The following is a 20,871-nucleotide window of genomic DNA, read 5'->3' as shown; positions in this document are numbered from 1 at the left end:
GCGTTTCTTCCCCAGAAAGAAGGATATTTCTTCTCAGCTGGCGTGGGGATATGGCTTAGTTCAATCTAGAGAGATGGCTACCATTTTGGTTGCCTTCAATATTTCAACAAAAAACTTACTATTCTTATTAGGGTTTCCCACCAAAGTCCGACCCATTAAAAGGGAACCATTTCATATTGCTGATGATTAGATGACATTAGGTCGCGAGGCCGCTGCTGCGGCCGCGCGGTTTTGGGTTTCTGTATAAAGTCCAGGGAAAATTCTGCCTGAAATTCTATCGCTACAATCTTTTACCCTTTTATGGTGCTCATAAGATGGGAAAACCTAGAGAAATACCGGGCCCCCGCACGGGCGGAAGTGGGAAAGCTCCCTTGTCCTCCTCAGTCATACTGGAGCGGCGGGCGCGGCAAAGTGGGAAAGCCCATGTGGCTGCACTCTCTTTAAGTATGTATAATGTCCATTAAGTTGACACGGACTTGGTGGCATGGGAATGGGATACAAGGGAATAAAGTATTATGTACATGGAACAGCGGGACGCTGGTGGAATCTCGAGTCGGGGCCAATACCAGCAGACTACTTTTGGTTCCAGAAACTGCAGACTTTCTACCAGACTATCAACTAAGCCAGAGCCCCACGCCGGCTGATGACAGGAAATAACCATCTTTTCCGGTTTTTTTTCCTTTGTCAGGCAGCGTGGTGAATACTAAACAGGCGTGAATTCGGTGGCACGGGACGAGGGGGGAAAAAATAGAAAAGTTATGTAACAAACAATGGGACTTGTTTGAAACCCCAGCAACAATAGCGACTTATGTGTTGAAACATAGAATGTAACCAAGATAAAGTGTAAACGAAGTGAAACTTATCAATTACAAGGGCGGGGATGGGGGGGGCGCGAGGTATACTGGGGTGGTTGGTGATGGAATAGGGGCACTGGTGAAGGGAAGGGTGTTTGAGTATTGTATAATTGACATAATCCTGAGAACTATGTAACTCTCCACATGGTGATTCAATAAAATTAAAAAAAAAAAGAATAAGTTTACTCAGAAAAAATAAAATAAAATAAAGCTGCAGGTTTTTTTTAGGAAGACTCCGTGGCTCTGAGCCCAGATATAACTTCTTCTCACCATGCTGACCTCCTGCCTGTGGCACTCCAGACACTGCAGGGAGGGCTAGGAGGGCCCCAGATGTATAAAGCTTGCTACTATTCACATAGTCTTTCTAGGTGGCCCGCTGTTATCAGGATCCTTGAATGCTGGCCTCAGGAACCACCACCCGTCCACTCTCAGGCACAGAGTCCCCGAAAATGAGAAGAGCTGGGGAGAGAGGCCATGGGGGCAAACGCCAGCAGGTTCATTGGGGGCTGAGCTGGGCAAGGCAGCTCATTCAACTCATTCTGAGTTGAATCTGGAGGAAGAGGCCAGCATCCTTCTGAAGCCCAAATCTCAAAGTCATTTTCCATAGACTTTGCCTTCCTGGGGGTTTACTGGTTTCCCTTTAAAGGTGAATGCCCACCCCTGGCTGCAGAGTGTACCGCAAGCTGAGCTCCCCAGATTCTTTCCTTTCAGGAGGACAGAATAGGGGGCTAGAGTTAGTTGAGGTACTGTGAAACCACTACCGGCGACTCCTTTGCACGGGGCCATGAGTCCCTCCACATTTTCTGCTGTGTTAACTCAGAACCAGGTGGCCCTGTAAGGGCTGATCTGACCGGTCTGGAGACAAGTGAGGGGTGGCAGCTGCCAAATGAGAAAGTACTTGGCCTGCTGGCAGCCCCACCCGAGCCTGAAATCCAGCTCGGCACCCGCTCCAACAGGTCAGCCCCACCCATGGAGCCAGGCAGAGAGCTCTGAGGCATGTGTACCCAAACCAACCACTCCACTCTCTTTGGTTAATAAGGGAAGAGGGGGCACTGAGAATCCCACAGGCCTCTTAGCTACCCCAGCAGCTGGAGGGGAAAGGGTCCCAGCCTCAGAGTGCAGAGAGCAGACACGGGAAGACTCCATCTGCCCGCCAACGTCTCCCCAAGGCCTTTTATGGCGCTTGCTTATCTTAGTACCATGGTGGTGTCTGCCTGCCAGGAAGCTAAGGACCACAAGCAGGCTGGGTAGAAAGTCATAAGGGAATGGGACTCTGGCCTCAGTTACAATTCCTCATCCCAATGACAATCAAGTCATGTGACTCTGACCACTAATTCTGGGTTCAACTATGAGATAAGGAGAAGGAGCTGGGTCTCAGATGAGGTTTTGGGAACAGATCTGCAAGGCTGTACCCAGTAAGAAATGAAGCTGAGGGGTGCCAATTAACCAGTTAGGCCTGGGAGGGGACAGCTCCCTGCCTCCTGTACTTGGCAGTCTGTTCTCCAGTTCCTGCCAAGGGCACAGCAGCAAGTGCTCACAGTGGAGAATGGAAGAATTCTATTCACTGTGGAAGCTGGGTTAGGGAGGGAGCTGCTGACTGAGTAAGGCCATGCCAGTGGTCAGCAGCTGAGGGAAAGGGGGAGAGGCCCAGTTCCTTTGAAAAGAGAGAACTGCTGGGGCTGGAGCAATAGCACAGTGGGTAGGGCGTTTGCCTTGCACGCGGCCGACCCGGGTTCGATTCCCAGCATCCCATATGGTCCCCTGAGCACCGCCAGGAGTAATTCCTGAGTGCAGAGCCAGGAGTAACCCCTGTGCATCGCCAGGTGTGACCCAAAAAGCAAAAAAAAAAAAAAAAAAAAAAAAGAGAGAACTGCTCCTTTAGGGCTCTCATCAAATAGTGATAGCTACGGGACAGCAACCACAGTTCTTCCTGCTTTATGAGTATCTGCTGCATTCCAGGCTTCATGCTTAGCACTCTCTAACTCAAGTAACAGGACTGAGAGGATGGGCAGGGAAAGCGGCCAGGGCACTTGGACCACCAAGACTTGGACCACCGAGCAAAGCAGAAATGACCTGAATGAATGACCTAAGCTATCAAGACAAGCTGGCCTGGGAACCTGGGGACAGGACAGGGGAGGCAGAAAGATACAGAACTTGGGCCTCCACTAGGCTAACCTGGGGCAGGTCAGAAAGAGAGCATGCAAAAAAGATCAAATTGACTCATGAACTGGCAGAGCTACCTGGACACAGCCCCCTTTGTGCCAAGGCCCCAAGGTTCTGTCCCTCCTGGAAAGGGTCCCAAGGCTAGAAGCAGAAATATGCTGCCTTCCTCCTCATGGTGAAAGCCACCACCACCATGGTGAAAGGAGATTGGGCTCCTCCCATCTTGGAAGATGGTGAGGACCTGCCTGGCTAGGTAGGTATTTCCGGGCATGGTTAACACACACACACACACACACACACACACACACACACACACACACACACAAGGGCAGGGGGTGAGGTCATTAGATCCTGTGTCCTTAGAGTGCTAATTTAGGGCAGGTTCTGAAGGTCCCAAGCAAGTAGCCCTAGCCACACTCACCTTACTGCTGAGTGGCGTACCACAGGGGGATCTGTTCTAGGCTTGCCCCAGTCTCCGGTTGGCACTGAGGGTTTAGATTCAGAGGATACACTCTGGAAGTTGCTTGTCAGACACAGCACCTACAGAGAAGACCTAGGCATGGCCCTTCTAGAAGCTAGTGCCACTGGTCCTGAACTCTGATCTCCCACTCCCTCCTGCCTCATTCATGGCAATGAGAACAGAAGCTGGTCACAGCTCAGCCCTGCTCATAGGGCCCAGGTCTTGGTTTTAAGAAGAAATCCTCTGGGAGCTAGAGGGAGAGCTCAACAGGCTAGAGCACTTACTTTGCATGTAAGAGGTCCAGATTTGATCCCTGATACCATATGGTCTCCCATACACTGTCAAGAACACAGAGCCAGGAGCAACCCCTGAACACCACAGGAAGTGCCCTCCTACCTCCCCTCATCCCTCCTCATCCCCACCCCCACCACCACACACACACACAGCAGCTTCCTGGCTTCAGTTGCCCCCAAGTTCAAGCACAGGAGAAGGAGTTCCTCAGATGAGGCTGAAGAAGAGGGTCAAGAGTCTCACTTGTATCCTTTTAGTCCCGTCCTCCCTCAGAAGATGAAGGACTGAGGGCATTCCCTTTTTTATGGATCCCCTAACTCCACTCCACTATAGTGTCAGAAGGTGGAAAAGTGGAACCAGCCGAGCCTGAACCTCCTCCAGACCCAACCTCATGTTCCCTCCAAGACCACCCGAGGACATGACCCCCTCCCATCAGTCCACATACCTCTGGGAAAGACACAGACCCTGCTAATAGTCTACAGATATTGGGTCCTTCTCTCGGTATGGACCATCCCCTTCTTATCACCCTACATGTATCATTAATCCTACCAAGTACACATAAATCCCCTTTCCTCCCTGAACAGAGATAAACCTGGTTTCAAGGTTCTAATTTCAAAGAGCTGGCAAATTCAGGCTGGAAATTAGACTCATATCTACAAAACTCTACATACAGGATCATAATTGCAATATCTGTAAAACAGGAAGATCCTTTGCTCTGCAATAACTTTCAGAAGTTAGTTTCCTTGCTTTGTCCATCCAGGTGGCCACTGATAAAAGTTGCAGTTAAGTTCCCAGTGATGAGAGATTCAAGGGACTGTGGGCATGGGGTCTGGTTTGAACTCAGAATGATATGACTCCAGGCAGAACTACATGACTAGATCAGCCACCCTCAGAATTCCCTGATTCCACCAAATCCAGTAAGGATCAGCCAAGCTCTAGCCATCCTGTGGTGTTGACCCAGCAAGATGATGGGCCTGTCCTCTGCCCAGGAACAAGGGTGGATCATGCTTGGAACAGGGCATGTCCCTTTCAACAAGGGATAAGTGACTCAGAAGGACCCCATTAGCAGCCTTCCGTGCCAGCCGTGATGGGTATTGCCTTGTCCTCCAGTCAGTCTCACCATTCCTGCCCAGGGAGGCAAGAGCCCAAAGAGCCACAAGAGGAAGCAGCCTCAACTTTCCTACTCCCAAAGTCTCGGTGGGATTCAGCCTGGGCCAGGAAGAACCCCAGCCCAGACCGTTTAGAAGAGCTTCTTAAGGAAGTCAGCCGAGCAAGCCACTCCCACCTTGGGCCTAAACCTTAGTCCCAGCCAGAACCTCAGTTGGGAATTACTCCTCTCCTGCTTCCGGGTAGGGCAGGCTGTCCCCATACTGGCTCCGCCCTTGCTCCTTGGGACACCCAGAGTTTGACTAGGCTAAGCCTCAGTTTCTCCCCTCGTAAAGCAGAAAGGACCAGGAACCTGTCTTTAGAAAGAACCCATGAGTGGAACTTGGTGTTGAGAGTAAGCAGCTTAGCAGTACACAAGGTCCAAGGACAATGCCTGCACCCGCAGACCTTTACCGTGGGGCCCTCTGCTCACCCACGTGGCAAAGATGGTCACTGACCTTCAGGGCACACTTCTGCCCAGTCCGCAGGTGGAAACACTCCAGCACCTTGCCGTTCACACCTAGACCCAGCACTTGCTTGGACAACTGGTAATCATCCGTCACTGCGTACTTCTTGGGCTCACACCGCCCGCCGTGGGATGGAGCACCGGTAGGGCCAGGTCCGCAGGGTGCACCTGCCGGGGGCGCGGGGACCCCCTGCTCCTCTGCCGTCTCCACCTCCATCGGCCCCGCGGGGCTCTCAGAAGTGCCCCCAGCCTGGCGCGTCCAGGGTCACCTGGGGGAGAGGGAAAGAGAGTCAGCTCAGCTCAGGCTTCTCCAACACACCCAGCTTAAGAGCCCCCCGAGCGGACTGGTTCTCCGGTCCGCATCAGTGCCTGGACAGGGCACGCAGGGGGAACTGCTGGAGAGAACCCGCCGGCCGCAGAGGGCGGTGGTCGCGAGTCCGAGCACCAGAGAGTCCGGTCGGGACACCTGTCAGAAGAGAAGAGTTTAGGCGCCGGGGAGCGGGAGGCGGAAGGGTCCCAGGATCGCGTACCTGGCGGCGGTGCACCTGGAGTCGGCTGCAGGGTCGGGAGAGGCAGGGGCGGCGGTCGCGGAAGTCCCGGGCCGCTAAAGCGCCCTGAGCCGAGAGTTGCACCGCCTGAGACCCACGTGACCGCCCCCCCCACCCCGCCCCCGCGCGCGTCGGGGACTCGGGCAGGGCTGGGTCAGCCTTAAAGGGCCAGGCGGGACCCAGCGGGGGCGACAGCCCTAGAGGCGGGACTTCAGGAGGCCCAGACCCGGGTTCACGCTCACCCGAGTCCCGAGTGGACAGTGTGAGCCCAAGAGTTCATTACAAGCGATCGAGGAAGTGATAGCATGGGAAGTTTTGTTTCTTTTGGAGCCACAGGTGTCTTCTCTGTGCCCTGCCTGGGAGCCCTATAGCATCACTTGTCTGGCTTCAGACCTCCTTAGGGGTGACCTACAGCCAGCGTACTTAAGTCTCAGTTTTTGCCAACATGCCCAATGAAGTGTCATATCATGATTCATGTTTCTCGACCCCGGAGCATCTGGGCATCTCTCTCCTACCATCTCCTGCTTATATACTTGAGGATTCCCCTACTCTCCGCCCCCAAACACACACACACACACACACACACACACACACACACACACAAACACACCCTTGGTACACAGCATCCGTACACACCAGAAACCCTAAGTGCTCATTTGGTCAGATTCATCAACTTTTCCTCTTCACGTTTGGGCATTTGGTTTTCTCCTACCCTAGAGAGATGCTCTCTATTAGCTTTGCCGTTTTGCCTCCCACACTGTCTCGTCAAAACCCTCCGTAGACTTTGAGCCAGTTTTCCATCACGGGCTGTTAAAGAACTTATTTAGCAAATGTGGAAACTGAGAGCCTATAAAAGAAACAATTTGTTGAGAGCTTCAGGACAGTATTGCTGTCTCTATAGAAAAATCTGTGCTACTCTGCAATCCCCCACCTCCACCCCCAACCCTAAACTGTAGGCTGCTGGAATGGAACTGAAAAGGTGCAAATTGTGGGGAAGTTCCTTGCGGGCCTCTGCCGCCATCTAGAGGCTACACTCAGGATTGCGGGCACTGCAGCCTGCATTCCACCGTGTCTCAATCTTTTTCTCAATCTCACTGTGTCTCAATCTTTTCCTAGCTTCCCCGGTGGGGACTAGGAGTGTCTCCCCCCTCCCATGACCCAAAAAGCACAGATATATCCAGTATGTATGATGAGGCACTTGCAGCAGTTTCTGGAAATTGGGAACTTACTGTACTGGTGCACTATATCTCCTTGAGATGACCTTCAAACTAGCATCATTCAGAGAGGAAGGCCCTAATGAGATCCACAGCTGACTGTACTGAACCCTTCTCTCAAACTAAACTCTGGAAGGGCATCCTGTGACCTCAATGGGCTGGAGGAGGGAAGGCCACTCCCATCCTGTGTCCCATATATACACACAACACACAAGCCCTTAGAGGTCAAGCAAGTCATGGAAGATTTGTCTGCCATGGACAAGTCCCCACCTCAGTCTCTGAAGAATGACTCTAGGGATCATCTCTCACATTCAAGCATTGCCTCCTCTCGTGTATTTCCCTGCTCCTCTCCAAATCCATGGAGAGAAATATGTTTTCACACATTCACATACAAACACAATGTTTACTTAGGCACAGAGATACATGTGTGCATTCCCATGCACAACACACACCCCTTTATATACATCTGGACCTAAGATCTCTGTCTTAGCCCCATCTGAAATCTGATCCAAGATCTCATCACTGAGGCTATCACAATAGTACAGCAGGTAGGGTGTTTGCCTTGCATGTGGCCAACCCGGGTTCGATCCTTGGCATCCCATATGGTTCCTCAAGCACTATCAGGAGTGATTCCTGAGCCCAGAGGCAGGAGTAACCCCTGAGAATCACTGGGGGGGACTCAAAAAGAAAAAGAAAAAAAATCTCATCACCTTGGAGGAAGCCTTGTGATCTGGAAGCTTCTACTGCTTAGGCGAAGGAGAGGCCACTGGCTTAGACCAGGTAAACCAAGCTAAACCTCTTTCTGGACAGACAGGCTCACACTCAAAAGCAGAAGACCAGACCACTGATGATGCAGGCTAGCTCCTCACCACCACAGCCAAGGTACGCTGTAGTCTCTAAAGATGCTTTATTTTCTAAAATACTTAGATTACAATAATTCTATTTTATTTACATGCTCCCCTGAGTATCATCAAGAGTGACCCCTGAGCATAGAACTGGGAGTATCCTCCAAACATTTCTGGGTGCGGCCCTCAAACCCCCAAACATTTTTTTTTTGCTTTTTGGGTCATACCTGGCGATGCACAGGGGTCACTTCTGGCTCTGCACTTAGGAATTACTCCTGGCGGTGCTCAGGGGACCATATGGGATGCTGGGAATCAAACCCGGGTCCGCCACATGCAAGGCAAACGCCCTATCTTCTGTGCTATCGCTCCAGCCCCCGCCAAACAATTTTTTAAATTAAAAAATTTTAATTGAATCTTTGAACTTAACCCTTTTTATTAAAAAATTTAGTTATAGGGGCTGGAGCGATAGCACAGCGGGTAGGGCGTTTGCCTTGCATGCGGCCGACCCGGGTTCGATCCCCAGCATCCCATATGGTCCCCTGAGCACCGCCAGGAGTAACTCCTGAGTGCAAAGCCAGGAGTAACCCCTGTGCATCGCCGGGTGAGACCCAAAAAAGCAAAAAAAAAAAAAAATTTAGTTATAGGGGCTAGAGAGATAATACAGGGGGTAAAGCATTTGTGTTGCATGCAGCTGACCCAGTTAGATCCCTGTGCCACATGTGATCATTCAAGCTCTACCAGGGGGATCTTCTGGGGAGGTATATCGTGGAGATAGTCTGAGGTGCCTTTGGAACAACCTATAATGCCCAAGAGGTCCAGTGAGTACCTGGGGCTTGCTGAATCCTCCCTTGAGTGCGCACCCACACACACGCACACACATACACACACAAACACATACGTATAAGCCACACTTCTGTGAACTGTCCTTTGGGGAGAGAAGAGCCTGTGCTTGGTAACAATATAGGAACCAAATGAGTCTTTGAGGAAAAACCATGATTTAGAGTCTTTCGACTTTTCTAGGTGGATGATGGAAGAGGTCATCAATTTGGGGGAGAGATTAATCTAAAAGGAAGAATCTGAAAACTTGCCTCTGGGTGGCAGTGTGGGCCACAAGTCAGACCTAGGGTTAGTGTGGAGCAGCCAGATCAGGAGTGATGATAATGAGATGGCCTGGAGGATCCAAAATCTAGAGCAGGCAGGCATCAGGAGGGGGGAAGAAACAGTGTTCTCTCTTCAATACATTTCTCTCTCTTTCTTTCCCCTCACATGTCTCTAAGCAAATTTCTTTAAATGAAAAATTATTTTGCTTCATTAAAAAAAAAAAAAGCACTGCTGTTCCCACAAAGCAGGTAAGGTGCATAGGCTGTCAGATTCACAGAGCCTAGAGGCTCAGAACCTTGAGACAGTTAAGTTTACACACAGAATGTCACAGCTTTCTAGGGAAAGCCGGCAGTGTTGACATTGCCTGTAGTGAGAGTGGGAAGCTTCACTACTTCCCAGTAGAACCTGGAGAATTCTTAGCATTTGTGCAGTTGTCATGGTAGCCCCAGCTGTGAGGGTTAAGTGATGTGAGCGGAGATTGAGGGAGCCAGACAGATAGTGACCTCAGTAGAGATGCTACTGTCCTAACTTAACCTACCTCAGTCTCCCCAGGGAAGTTCCTGAGAGTTGAGGAATGGTAAATCTGCCCTAAGCGCCTGGGCATGGACAATAGGGTCCCTCCTGCCCCACAAGGTAGTGGTCAAACTACATCTGAGATCCACTTGGTCTATGCAAGATGGAAACTGGTCCCCACCACCTGAGTTTTGGGGGAGCTGCTGCCTCAGGCAGGAGGAAGGGAATGCTCTTTGCAGGAGAAGAAAGTCAGTCCTGACCTCACCCAGGTTTCTCAAGTTGTCACCTCCCCTCGAAAGAAACTCACTAGAAGGGCCTCAAGATAGTACAGGAGGTAAGGCACTTGGGGACTCTGGCTCCATCCCTGGCTCAACATATGGTCCCTTAAGCACCAATAGAAGTAATCCCTAACGGGGCCTGGAGCAGAGCAGGTAGGGCATTTGCCTTGCATGTGGCTGACCAGGGTTCGATTCCCAGCATCCCATATGATCCCCTGAGCACCGCCAGGAGTAATTCCTGAGTACAAAAGCCGGGAGTAACCCCTGTGCATCACTGGGTGTGACCCAAAAAGAAAAAAAAAAGAAGTAATTCCTGACCATTGTCATACATAACCCCGCAATCCCCTCAAAAAAAAAAAAAAAAACAAATTTCCAGAGAAGACAACAGTGAATTAAAGTAGTTTTATTTATAAGTGAGAAAAGAGGAACTCTCAGAAAGTAAAAGAAGGAAGTTACACATTCCAAAGTGAAAGATTGGCAATCCTGAAGTCTGTGGGCCCCCATGGGTAGTTTATGTGAGGCAGAGAGGAGAGACAGATAATCACTTTGTCCAGATCTACCTCTGCCACCCAGGGATCAGCTGGGAAGACTGGGACTCAGGATGGAGCAAGGAATTGCTCTTTGCAGGAAAGAAGAGTCAGCCCTACGCCTTATTCAGGGTTTATAGGCACTTGTCTTCCTCGCAGAAAGGAATTTCAGGAGTAGATGAACAGTGAAGTAAAAGCAGACCTTATTTGGCAGTTTTCAGGAAGGGGAAGGAAGGAGAGAAAGTGAGAGAGTAACACACCCAAGGAAGAAGGTGGGCTTCTCCAAAGAGAGAGCCTCAGCACGCATCTCAAGACAGGAGATGCAGGTGACATAACCCATGTGCCCAGGTACCACATGTGCTTGGCCATGTAGACATAAGCAGTACATGGGCTCAGGCAGCATATGCACACCCTTCCTTCGTTCAAGGTGACTTTTATAGTTTCTCCAACCTACCCCCAAGTGGGGATTTCTAGCTAGGTAAGAGTTTAGGGTTGTTGCTAAGAGGGGATGCCTTGGTATGGAGCTTCTCTGGCAGAGGTGGAGGTCATTCAGGTGTCATAAATCTCCTTCAGATCTTTAATTGTAGTCTCTGTCTCTGCTGAAGTTTGTGTCTCTGTGGGGCTCAACATCCACAGGGGCTGTCACGGGTGCCAGGAAGATCTTATCAGGCCTAGGCTTTAATTTTTGCAGCTTCAGTGTTATTGGATTTATTACTTCTCAGAAATTCCATTGCCATGGGACCTCTCCTATCCATCCCTGGAACAGCATATGGTCCTCTAAGCACCAATAGGCTTAACCCCTGAGCATGGAGCATGGCCAGATGTAACCCAATCCCCACCAGAAAACCAAATTTCCAGAGAAGACAATAGAGAATTAAAGTAGTTTTATTTATGAGTGAGAAGACAAAAGAGGAACTTCCAGAAAGTAAAAGAAGGAAGTAACACATTTCAAATTCAAATACTGGCAATCCCAGAATGGGAATGCCCTGACTTGCTTTTGGAAAGGTGAATTTTATAGGGTTTTTCAGAACTGACTCTGCTTTTAGGACCCTTTTGTAATGATAAAATTTGTCAGAATGGTGTCAAAAGGAACAACTTTGAATTTTTTCAGTCTTTCATAGTTTTCTTTTTTTAATTAAAGTGTTTTAGAGAAATCAAACTGAGTTATCTGTGCAAGGCAAGTACCCTACCCACTCTTCAGCCCCCCTTCTTTCATATTCTTAAGCCGGATTTTGTTTATTTTGATGTTTCTCCTCCCACAGAGGGTCCAGCCATCTCTGGCCAGGTGCTGGCATTCTTTTTTATTTATTTATCTATTTATTTATTTATTTATTGCTTTTTGGGTCACACTCAGTGATGCACAGGAGTTATCCTGTGCATTTGTACTCAGGAATTACTTCTGGCGGTGCTCAGGGGACCATATGGGATGCTGGGAATCAAACCTGGGTCGGCTGCGTGGAGGTAAACGCCCTACCCACTGTGCTATCGATCCAGCCCTGGTGCTGGCATTCTTTAGTGTCTTATTGGACCCTAATTCCTACCACTCCAAAGGGGTACAATCTTCTTGCTTCCATACTTCTTCGGACTGGCAACAAAGTTAACTTCTTTAGAGCAGATCTTGGTTTTATTACTTCCTGAAACCATTGCCAGGGGCCCTCTATCTACCTGTCTGCCTCTTACGGTAAACTGTCCCCTCTCAGGTCAGAGAGATTATACAAGGGATAAGTATAGGGCACTTGTCTTGCATGCAACCAACCTAGGTTCAATCCCTAGCACCAGAAATGGTCCCCCAAGCCCCCCAAGTGTTCCTGAGTCAGAACCAGAAGTAAGGCCTGAGAGCTAGTGGGTGTGGCTCCAACAAAAAACAAACAAAAATGCTGTCACCTCTCTATATCTGTTTCCTTACCTGTATAAAGGGAACAATATGTGATAGGCAAACAGTGAAATGGGGCTAGAAATTCCTGAGTGATTAACACATAGCAAAGTAATCACAGAGAAAAGCGGTAGAGTCTTGGAGAGCTTAGGATTTGTTTCACAGAGACCCACATCCAAATTCTAGCACTGTTATGTAGCAGCTGTGAAGCTCCTTTACCTTCATAGCAAGGAGGCCCCCCTGGTAAGAGAGCACCAGACAGAAGGATCCTATGCTAGATTCTGTAGGTGCCTACCAGAGGATCATGAGGTCACACCTGTCCCTGCCAGGTTTACTCAGATGGAAAAGGGCTACAGTAAAGCTGGACTTCCCTTCAGGAAATTTACAGAGAAGTGGGTCTCTGAAGTCATTTCTCATATTAACCTTTTTTTTTGTCCCAGCCTGGGCAAACATCCGTGTGTTCTATGTAAAATCTGGATACTATCATCAAGGAATGTATTATACCCTGGGAAGAGAGTGGGAGGTGGACTCTAGCACTTCTTTAATTCTCCCATGGCCCCCACATCTGTTACAAAGGCTTGGAGAAATGTGTACAGCCCCTGTGGTCTCTCAAGATGCTGCTACCTGGTGGTCAGAAAGGTAGCTCAATGGACTGAGCACATGCTTTGCATGAGGGAGGCCACGTGAGCACTACCAGGATGATCCCAGAACACAGAGCCAGGAATAGCTCCCGTCACAGGACATATCCCAACAATTTAAAAACTGCTCCAGATGAGAGAGTTAAAAAAGCATAGGGAAAGGAGTAGGCTTCTGACTCGTAGTTGGAATGAAACTCTGGTCCTGCTACTTCCAAGCAAGGCATTTTGTTGTCTAGGACTCAGTCTTCTTGTCTGCATAAAGAGAGCAATAACTATTTCATGTAGACAGGAGCAGGTGTCCCTGTTTTCATCATCTACGCCCCTCTACTTTGTCCGTATATTTTGTCTTTGGGCTATGTGGAGTTCAAATTCTCTCTCCTGCATTTTTGGAAACTCTGCCAACTCATATGTGGACTTTTTTGTGAGGTCAGCAGAAGGTTGACCATCCCTCCCAGCCCCTCCCAGTAGGTCATCATTTCTCTAACTGATCAGCGAGGGGGCTCTCACTGGTGTACAAGGTGGAGATGTGCTTTCCCCCCACCCCAACTCTTTCAGTAAAAACGCTTTTCTGCGGATTCTTTTGACTGGTGACCGACCACAAGCTTAACTCCCGAAAACCTGATGGGGTCTACACCCCAGCCCTACCCCAAGCCATCTCCATCCAACTCAACCCCACAAGAGTCCGAGGTTTGAGTGCGGACCACAGGAGGGCGCTTGCACCTCAGGCAGAACGCCTAGAGCAATGGCTTGCTGGAGGATAGGCTGGGGATCCTGCCCACGCTCTGCCACCACACCACACAAACACTGGGAGAGTCTATACCCCTAAAAGCGGAGTACCGGAAGGAAGTCTGGCTTCTGGTAGGCAGAGCCCTTAGTCCCTCCCTGAATTTCTCCAACCAGTTGTTCCTACTGCTCCTTAGCCCAATCCCGCTTGATCACGTCAGCTTCGCGTCTTCGCGCCGCAATTGGCCGGTCCCCTGCATTTGGCTCCGCCCCCTGCGCTGCGATTGGCCTGCACGTTGGGCCCCGCCCTTTTTTCCTGGAAAGTTCCTGGAACTCTGTCAAAGGTGTTTCCTTTAGCGGCTCCTCATTCCAGACACTAGAGCGGTCGCCCCCGGCCGCGCCCCACCTGGGCTGCAAGCGCGCACAGTTCTTGGTTCTAGGAAGACGACGCTTCCAGGAAGGGCTGGGACACAGAGGACAAAAGATTAGGCGGCTTGCCCCGCCCCTCCCTCCCGTCCCGCCCCCTGTGCCCTCCTCACCCGCCTGCGCCGCGGCTCTCAGTCTCTGCCCGCAACGAGGGCGCCGCCGGGGTATCCCGATCCACGAACACGGGCTCCCCCAACTGCCTCCGTCCCGCCGAGCCCTAGCCCCAGAGCTGCTGCCGCCGCTGCCGGGACATGGTCCTCTGCGTTCAGGGGTAAGCTCGACTCCCCGCTCCGCGTCTCCCCTGTGCGTCGCGAGCGCTGCAGAGTAACCAGCTGGGGCCAGCTGCCGGGTTCTGAGAGGTTTGTGGGCCGAAGTGACCAAGCGCAGGACTGACACGATAATATTACCACCTCAGTTCACTCCGTGGGCAGAGGAGCTGGGGATAGTCGGAAGGAACATACGTTAGGCTAAGTCTGGGTTCTGACGGGGGCAGGTGAATCCCAATAGCAGAGCCGCTTGCCAGCGCGCTCCCTGTGTCCTGGCTTACCTACCCAGTTCCGCTCTGGGCCAGGAGTTCTCTTTAGCTCTTGGCACTAGGGTCGATGGGTGACCTTGGACCAGTCCCTACCCCTCTCTCTCCTGCTTCTGTTCTGCTGCCTGAGGCTAGCAGTTTCTCTGTTCCCAGGAAGCCAGCCTGAAACCCTGTCTCTCCAGCAAGGCACCAGATGACCAACAGCTCTTGAGAAAGTCTGGTTTGGGGGCTTGGGGGGCCTAGGGCACCTCCACATTCTCCTCTAGGTATGATCTGGGATGCCAATGTGAGAAGGACCTTGGCTCCTGCCTTCCTTCTCTAAGTTTCCCAAAGACTGCCAGGATGAGTGGTAAGACAGTTTTGGTGTCAGCCACACATTCTCAGCACATTCTTTGGCCCTGAATGACTCTCTGTCTCCTCTTCAACCAAGGGGTCTAATGCCCATCAGACTGCTCTAACAAGAATTCAAAAGCTCCAGGGAGAGATGTAAGTGGGCATTGCACACCCAGGGAGAGCTTGGGTAGCACAATAGCTGCTGTCATCAAAATTGGTATGGTACCAAGTGAGGAACTTCGTGAAAGGGGGGTCAAGCCTGAAACACCCCCTGCTCTGAGCTTCCCTGTTCCAAGGGAGGAGATCTTGAATGCTAGGAACAGTCTCATCTAATATGTCTCCCTCGTTGTCTCTTACATATGCATCCTCTGAATTTTGGGACTCTTAGCAAGTCCTTTTCAATGCCTTCCCCTCATTACCACATTCTCTTTCATTTTCTTCCACATTCTCTTTCATTTTCTTCCAGCTGAAAACCCCTACTGGAGCCTCAGGGCCAGCATTGATTGTCAAAGAGCAAGATTTTTTTTTGGGGGGGGGGGGGTTGGGCACTATCTAGAGGTGCTCACAGCTTTATTCTGATACTGTGCTCAAGGATCATTCCTGGTGGTGCTGGGGGGGGCGGTGTAGGGGTACATATAGAGTGCCAGGGGATCAAACCTAGATTAGCCACTTTAAGGCAAGTGCCCTACCTGCTGTACTATCTCTCTGGCCCAAAGAGCAAAGATTTTTTAAGACTTACACTTATACAGCCACATACTTTCGGAGACAGCTGTGCCTCATAGACCAGTTGGTGACCTCCCGGCAGAGAGCAGGGATTCCCAACTATTGGTCTGGGCCATGGGCTTTGCTCCAGGGCTGAATTTGCTTCATTGGCGTGTGTTCCTAGGTGGGACTCACAGGTTGAGTTCTGCAGCAGTCACACACATGTACCTGGAACATACCAGCCTCTACCCCCGCCATGATGATGACACAGCCATGGACACACCCTTCTCCAGAAACAGTCTCCCACAAAGAGTCGGTGGGGACCAGTGCAGAGAATTCACACACCCTGATATATCATGTCGCCCCCAGCATGCTCATGAACACATGGACACCACTAAGTTATCAGAGGTGACCATCCCAAAGGCTCTGTCCTCACCTCCCAGCAGCCTGCTGTGCGCTTGGAAAGTTCCTGGGCCTTTGCTGACCTCAGGTCCCAGCAGGCAGCCAGTACTTAAAACTCCCCGCTGCTCTCCTGCTCCTTGAGTGGGATTCCGGAGCTCTCTAATGCAGGCAGAGGAAGTATCAGGTTGGCTGTAGTGTGCCAGGGGTCTGTGGCCTCTTCTCCTGAGTGATTATGAAACCCTGATGTGTTAAAATTTTCTTCTTTTTGAAGTCACCTATAACCCTTACTGTCAGTGTAAGGTTTTGTTTTTTGTTTTTTTTTTTCCTATTCCTGCACTCAGGAATTATTCTTGGCGGGGGGTCAGGGGGGCAGTAAACACAGATTGGCCATATGCAAGGCAAAAGTCCTACCCGTTGTACTATTGGCCCCACTTGCCCACTTCTTTCTGCCTCGTAAGCAGTACCTAGGACTGCTTTCCTATGCTTAATGCTGTAATCTTTTTGTGGGGTGCCTTCCCCCACTCCTTGCACTGATCTAGCAGATTCAGATGGGAACACGCAGACCCTGGCTCCCTTGTAGCGTGATGTTTATGTGATTTAGGGTTATAGATTCTTCTTAAGAGAAGGGCCAATGTTTTCATTATCTTGGTGTCCTAAGGCCCAATAGGGCCTTAGAGTTGGAAGTGAGGTCAGAGTATTTTGTGAGAAGGGAGGGAGGACCAAAAGTCCCACCTTTCAGAATCCTACATTGCTTCTCTGCCCCTCCCACCCAGAAAGCCCTGGGGTCACCATGCCAGGTGGGCCTCCTCTAGAGGGAAGCTACTGTTCAGATCAGGGCTGACTCAGCAAACCCATCCTAACCATCCAGGAATATGGTGTGGATGAGGAGCCAGGGAGATTGCTCAGAGGACTGGAGCACTTTAAGCTTTGCATGTAGGAGCCCCAGATTAAATTCCCTGCACCTCAAGGGCCTTGATCACTGCCAGGAGCAATTCCAGAACAATAAGATAGGAGGAGCCCCAAGCACTAGGTAGTATAGCCCTAAAACAAAACAGAACATAATGTGTCTGAAGTGCTCAGTATCTGACTACTAAGACCCCTTCATTGGAGGCAGGGAGCTAAAGCCTGGTGAGGAGTAAGTTTTGTTTAATATATCATATACAGCCTGGGCTGGAGTGATAGCACAGCAGGTAGGGCATTTGCTTTGCACACAGCTGACCTGGGTTCGATTCCTTCGCCCCTCTCGGAGAGCCCGGCAAGCTACCAAGAGTATCTCGCCCGCATGGCAGAGCCTGGCAAGCTACTCATGGCGTATTCGATATGCCAGAAACAGTAACAACAAGTCTCACAATGGAGACGTTACTGGTGCCCGCCCGAGCAAATTGATGAGCAATGGATTGACAGTGATACAGTGATCATATAGAACCTAGTCCTCTCTTAGAACCTAGCTTTGCCAAGTGAGGATCTAGAATTGGAATGATTGTCTGGTGCTTTACTGGGAGCTCATATTTATGCCAGCACCTTTATGAATCATTATCCACCCCAGATTCTCAGCGAGAAGGAACAGAGAACAGGATGGGAGTTCAGCGTATTTGGGGAAAAAATGTTCCAGTCCCTAAGCCCTGGCCAGTACGATCCTAGGTCCCTTCAACAAATGTTTTTATCCACAGGAAGGTAGCATGTAACCTCAGGCCTCCCACCAGTATCTTGGTGCCTCTCTGGAGGAAACCATACAGGCCATGGCTCAACCAGGAGCAATGCCACTTACTCAGCCTACCTCAGCCAGGAGGACACTGGTGTGATACATTTTTTGCAGTGAACTTCAAGAATGTGGTGGGGATACCGACTAGTGACTGGAAACTAAAAAGTTCATGATCACTGATCTGAGGTTTGGGTTGTTGCAAAATGAAGAATGAGAATAATTACTAGTTAAAAAATGCAAAAGGATGGAGATGCCTCTTCTAAGAGTGAGTCTACAAAAGGGGAAGCAATCAGAGGGCCATTTATAATGACAAGTGGAGTGGGGTAGGCAGAGAAGAAATGGGCCGAGTGAAATGAACTGGCCAAAGGTCATGTAACTAGTCAGAGGAGTAGGAAATCCCTGGAAGTGAAATATGGGGAAAACAGGGCCATCACTCACTGTCCACCCTGCCCCCTTTAGACCTTGTCCTTTGCTGGCTGTGGAGCGGATTGGGCAGCTGCCCCAGTGGGCCCAGTCCCTAGAGCTGCCTGAGCCAGCAATGCAACCTTTACCTGCTGGGACCTTGTTGGAAGAGGTGGCAGAGGAGACTCCAGCCCAGCCAGAGAGCGAGGCCAAAGAGCTAGACCCCGAGGAGGATCTGCTGTGCATAGCTAAGACCTTCTCCTACCTTCGAGAATCTGGTGAGTCTGAGGAGGGAGGCAGGCCTTGTCCTGGGAAGTCTGATGAGGGAAGCACTGCTCTGCCTCTTGATTCTGATTTGAGAGGCATGGCCATGCCCAGGAAGGTCGAATGGGAGAGGTACAGCTGTCCCCAGGAAGAAGCTGCCCTGCCGGGTATCCCCAGCTCGTTTCTATGGTGACCAGTCTCTCTGCCCCTATCCACTTGCCTAGGCTGGTATTGGGGCTCTATTACAGCCAGTGAGGCCCGACAACACCTGCAGAAGATGCCAGAGGGCACATTCTTGGTCCGCGACAGCACTCACCCCAGCTACCTGTTCACACTGTCAGTCAAAACCACCCGCGGCCCCACCAACGTCCGCATCGAGTACGCCGACTCCAGCTTCCGCCTGGATTCCAACTGCCTGTCCAGGCCACGCATCCTGGCCTTCCCAGATGTGGTCAGTCTTGTGCAGCATTATGTGGCCTCCTGTGCTGCGGACACCCGAAGTGACAGCCCTGACCCTGCACCCACCCCCGCCCTGCCTGCCCCTAAAGAAGATGTTCCTGGTGACCCAGCACTGCCTGCACCAGGTGCCACTGCTGTGCATCTCAAACTGGTGCAGCCTTTTGTGCGCAGAAGTAGCGCCCGAAGCCTGCAGCACCTATGCCGCCTGGTCATTAACCGTCTGGCAGCCGACGTAGACTGCCTGCCCCTGCCCCGGCGCATGGCCGACTACCTCCGACAGTATCCTTTCCAGCTCTGACCCCACCCAACATCCCGGGAGCCTCACCCAGACAGACCCTGCAGGCAGCACGGGCCCCAGCTGGACTTACACTCAGCCGTTCCTCCTGCAGCCATCCTGATATCCGGCAGCTGCGCCAGGGAGAAAGAGCAAGGCTGGGATGGGGAAAAAGCAGGAGAAGAAAGTGTCAAAACTTAGAATCTGCACCCCCCAGCTCCCACGTGGCTCCATTCATGTGAGCGGTGTCAGAGGAGAGGGGGTCAGGCAGGCCCTGGTCTCATCTGTGAGCTGTGTTCACCCATGCTCCTAAGCTGAAGACTTCGCCAGCCCGTGTTTCTCAGTCACTGGGGTGGGGCAGGCCCCCTCCTGCCACCAGACTGTCTCCGGGAGAATAATGGCCAGAGACTTGAAGCTGACAGTGGCAGACCCCCAAGGTGGGAGCAGGCCAGATGGGGATCGCACAGTTCTATGGTATTTATTTATTTATTCTCCTTGTGGCTGGTCTCAGGATGAGCCAGTCCCACCTCTGCTTGGAGCGCTGTGTGCTCTAGAACCCCCAGTTTCTCTGGTTCCTCCCCTCAGAGAGCCCTGTCCTGAGATGTATGGGTAGACCGAGATGGTCCTGGGTGCCCTGGCACTGACCCACTCACCTGTGAATAGGTCCACTATCTTCTGTTTGCAGTCCTGGCTTTGGGGTGGGGGGTGGCCTAATGAACAAGAAACTTGAGTCCAAGCATTGGCCCCACAGAGCCTGCTGCTCCCCAGCTGTAGGACAGACTTCTTTCTGCACACAGCTGGCCCTGGCCCTACGGGCGCTCCTGTATATGTCAAGAAAAAGGGGTGCTAATTCCAGGATTGTCACTAGTGCTTCTGGGTTACCTTAATGCCCAAGAAGATGCCTACACATGAGAAAATAAAATACAGATCAGACAAGATTTTATAAAATTATTAGAATTTCCAAACAGTTTGGTTGTTCTTTTTCTTCCACTGGTCTTTACTGTCATGACAATAAAGTTGTACCTTTTGTTTACAAAACCCTCAGTGGGGCCTGTTTTGGAGTTCTGTCCGCCATTTGGCCCCTTGGACCTCATCATGATCCCCCACTTTCCATCTGGGCCAGCCGAGGCCCAGACATCCTTGATGGCTGGACAGGTGCTGTGGGGCACAGTGAAGATTGGCAGGGACAGAGGGCAGCCCTTCTCACCTCATTCCCCCTTGCTCCCTTCAAAGCCTGGTGGGAAGGAGGTGAAGGTCAGTAAGACTGCCTGCAAGTGACCGCCCAGGGGGAAGGCTGGCAGAGCACCCAAAATATGCCCATGGAGAGCCTGATGAAGCCTGGTGGGTGGAGGATTCCAGGGAGCGTGCTATCATGCACTCCCAGGCAGCATCTCTGAGCTGTGGAGTTCAATGGTCTGAGAAGTCAGGGGAGGTCAAGAGGGAGCAGGTGCAGAAACTAGAGCGATAGTGCAGTGGGTAGGGTGATTGCTTTGCACATGTCCAACTTGGGTTCAATCCCTGGTACCCCATATGATCTGCCAGGAGTGGTCTCTAAGTTTTTTTTTTGTTTTTTTGCTTTTTGGGTCACACCCAGTGATGCTCAGGGGTTATTCCTGGCTTTGCACTCAGAAATTACTCCTGGAGGTGCTTGGGGGACCATATGGGATGCTGGGGATCGAACCCGGGTCGGCCGCGTGCAAGGCAAACGCCCTACCCGCTATGCTATCGCTCCAGT

The 20,871-nt window shown here is 51.1% G+C and overlaps 2 protein-coding genes across 2 annotated transcripts in view; one reads left to right on the top strand and one right to left on the bottom strand.

Annotated features, from left to right (window-relative positions):
• Nucleotides 1–6,037, bottom strand: part of MAPKAPK3 (MAPK activated protein kinase 3) — a 30,019-nt gene extending 23,982 nt beyond the window's left edge. Inside the window, exons 1-2 of the mRNA XM_055135601.1 lie at nt 5,911–6,037; nt 5,373–5,649 (exon numbers count right to left, since the gene is read on the bottom strand). Of these exons, the coding sequence (XP_054991576.1) occupies nt 5,373–5,597 (225 nt within the window). The 5' untranslated portion in view covers nt 5,598–5,649; nt 5,911–6,037. The remainder of the gene's footprint in view (nt 1–5,372; nt 5,650–5,910) is intronic.
• A 7,971-nt stretch (nt 6,038–14,008) lies between these two features.
• On the top strand, nt 14,009–20,168 carry CISH (cytokine inducible SH2 containing protein). Its single transcript, XM_004615211.2, has 3 exons — nt 14,009–14,337; nt 18,197–18,417; nt 18,628–20,168. The coding sequence occupies exons 1-3, from the start codon at nt 14,318–14,320 to the stop codon at nt 19,158–19,160; spliced, it is 774 nt and encodes a 257-aa protein (XP_004615268.1). The 5' UTR covers nt 14,009–14,317; the 3' UTR covers nt 19,161–20,168.
• The last annotated feature ends 703 nt before the right edge of the window (nt 20,169–20,871 follow it).

This window comes from Sorex araneus, chromosome 4, assembly GCF_027595985.1.
Source record: "Sorex araneus isolate mSorAra2 chromosome 4, mSorAra2.pri, whole genome shotgun sequence".
Classification (NCBI taxonomy): domain Eukaryota; kingdom Metazoa; phylum Chordata; class Mammalia; order Eulipotyphla; family Soricidae; genus Sorex; species Sorex araneus.
This window is presented reverse-complemented; position numbering and strand designations above follow the sequence as displayed.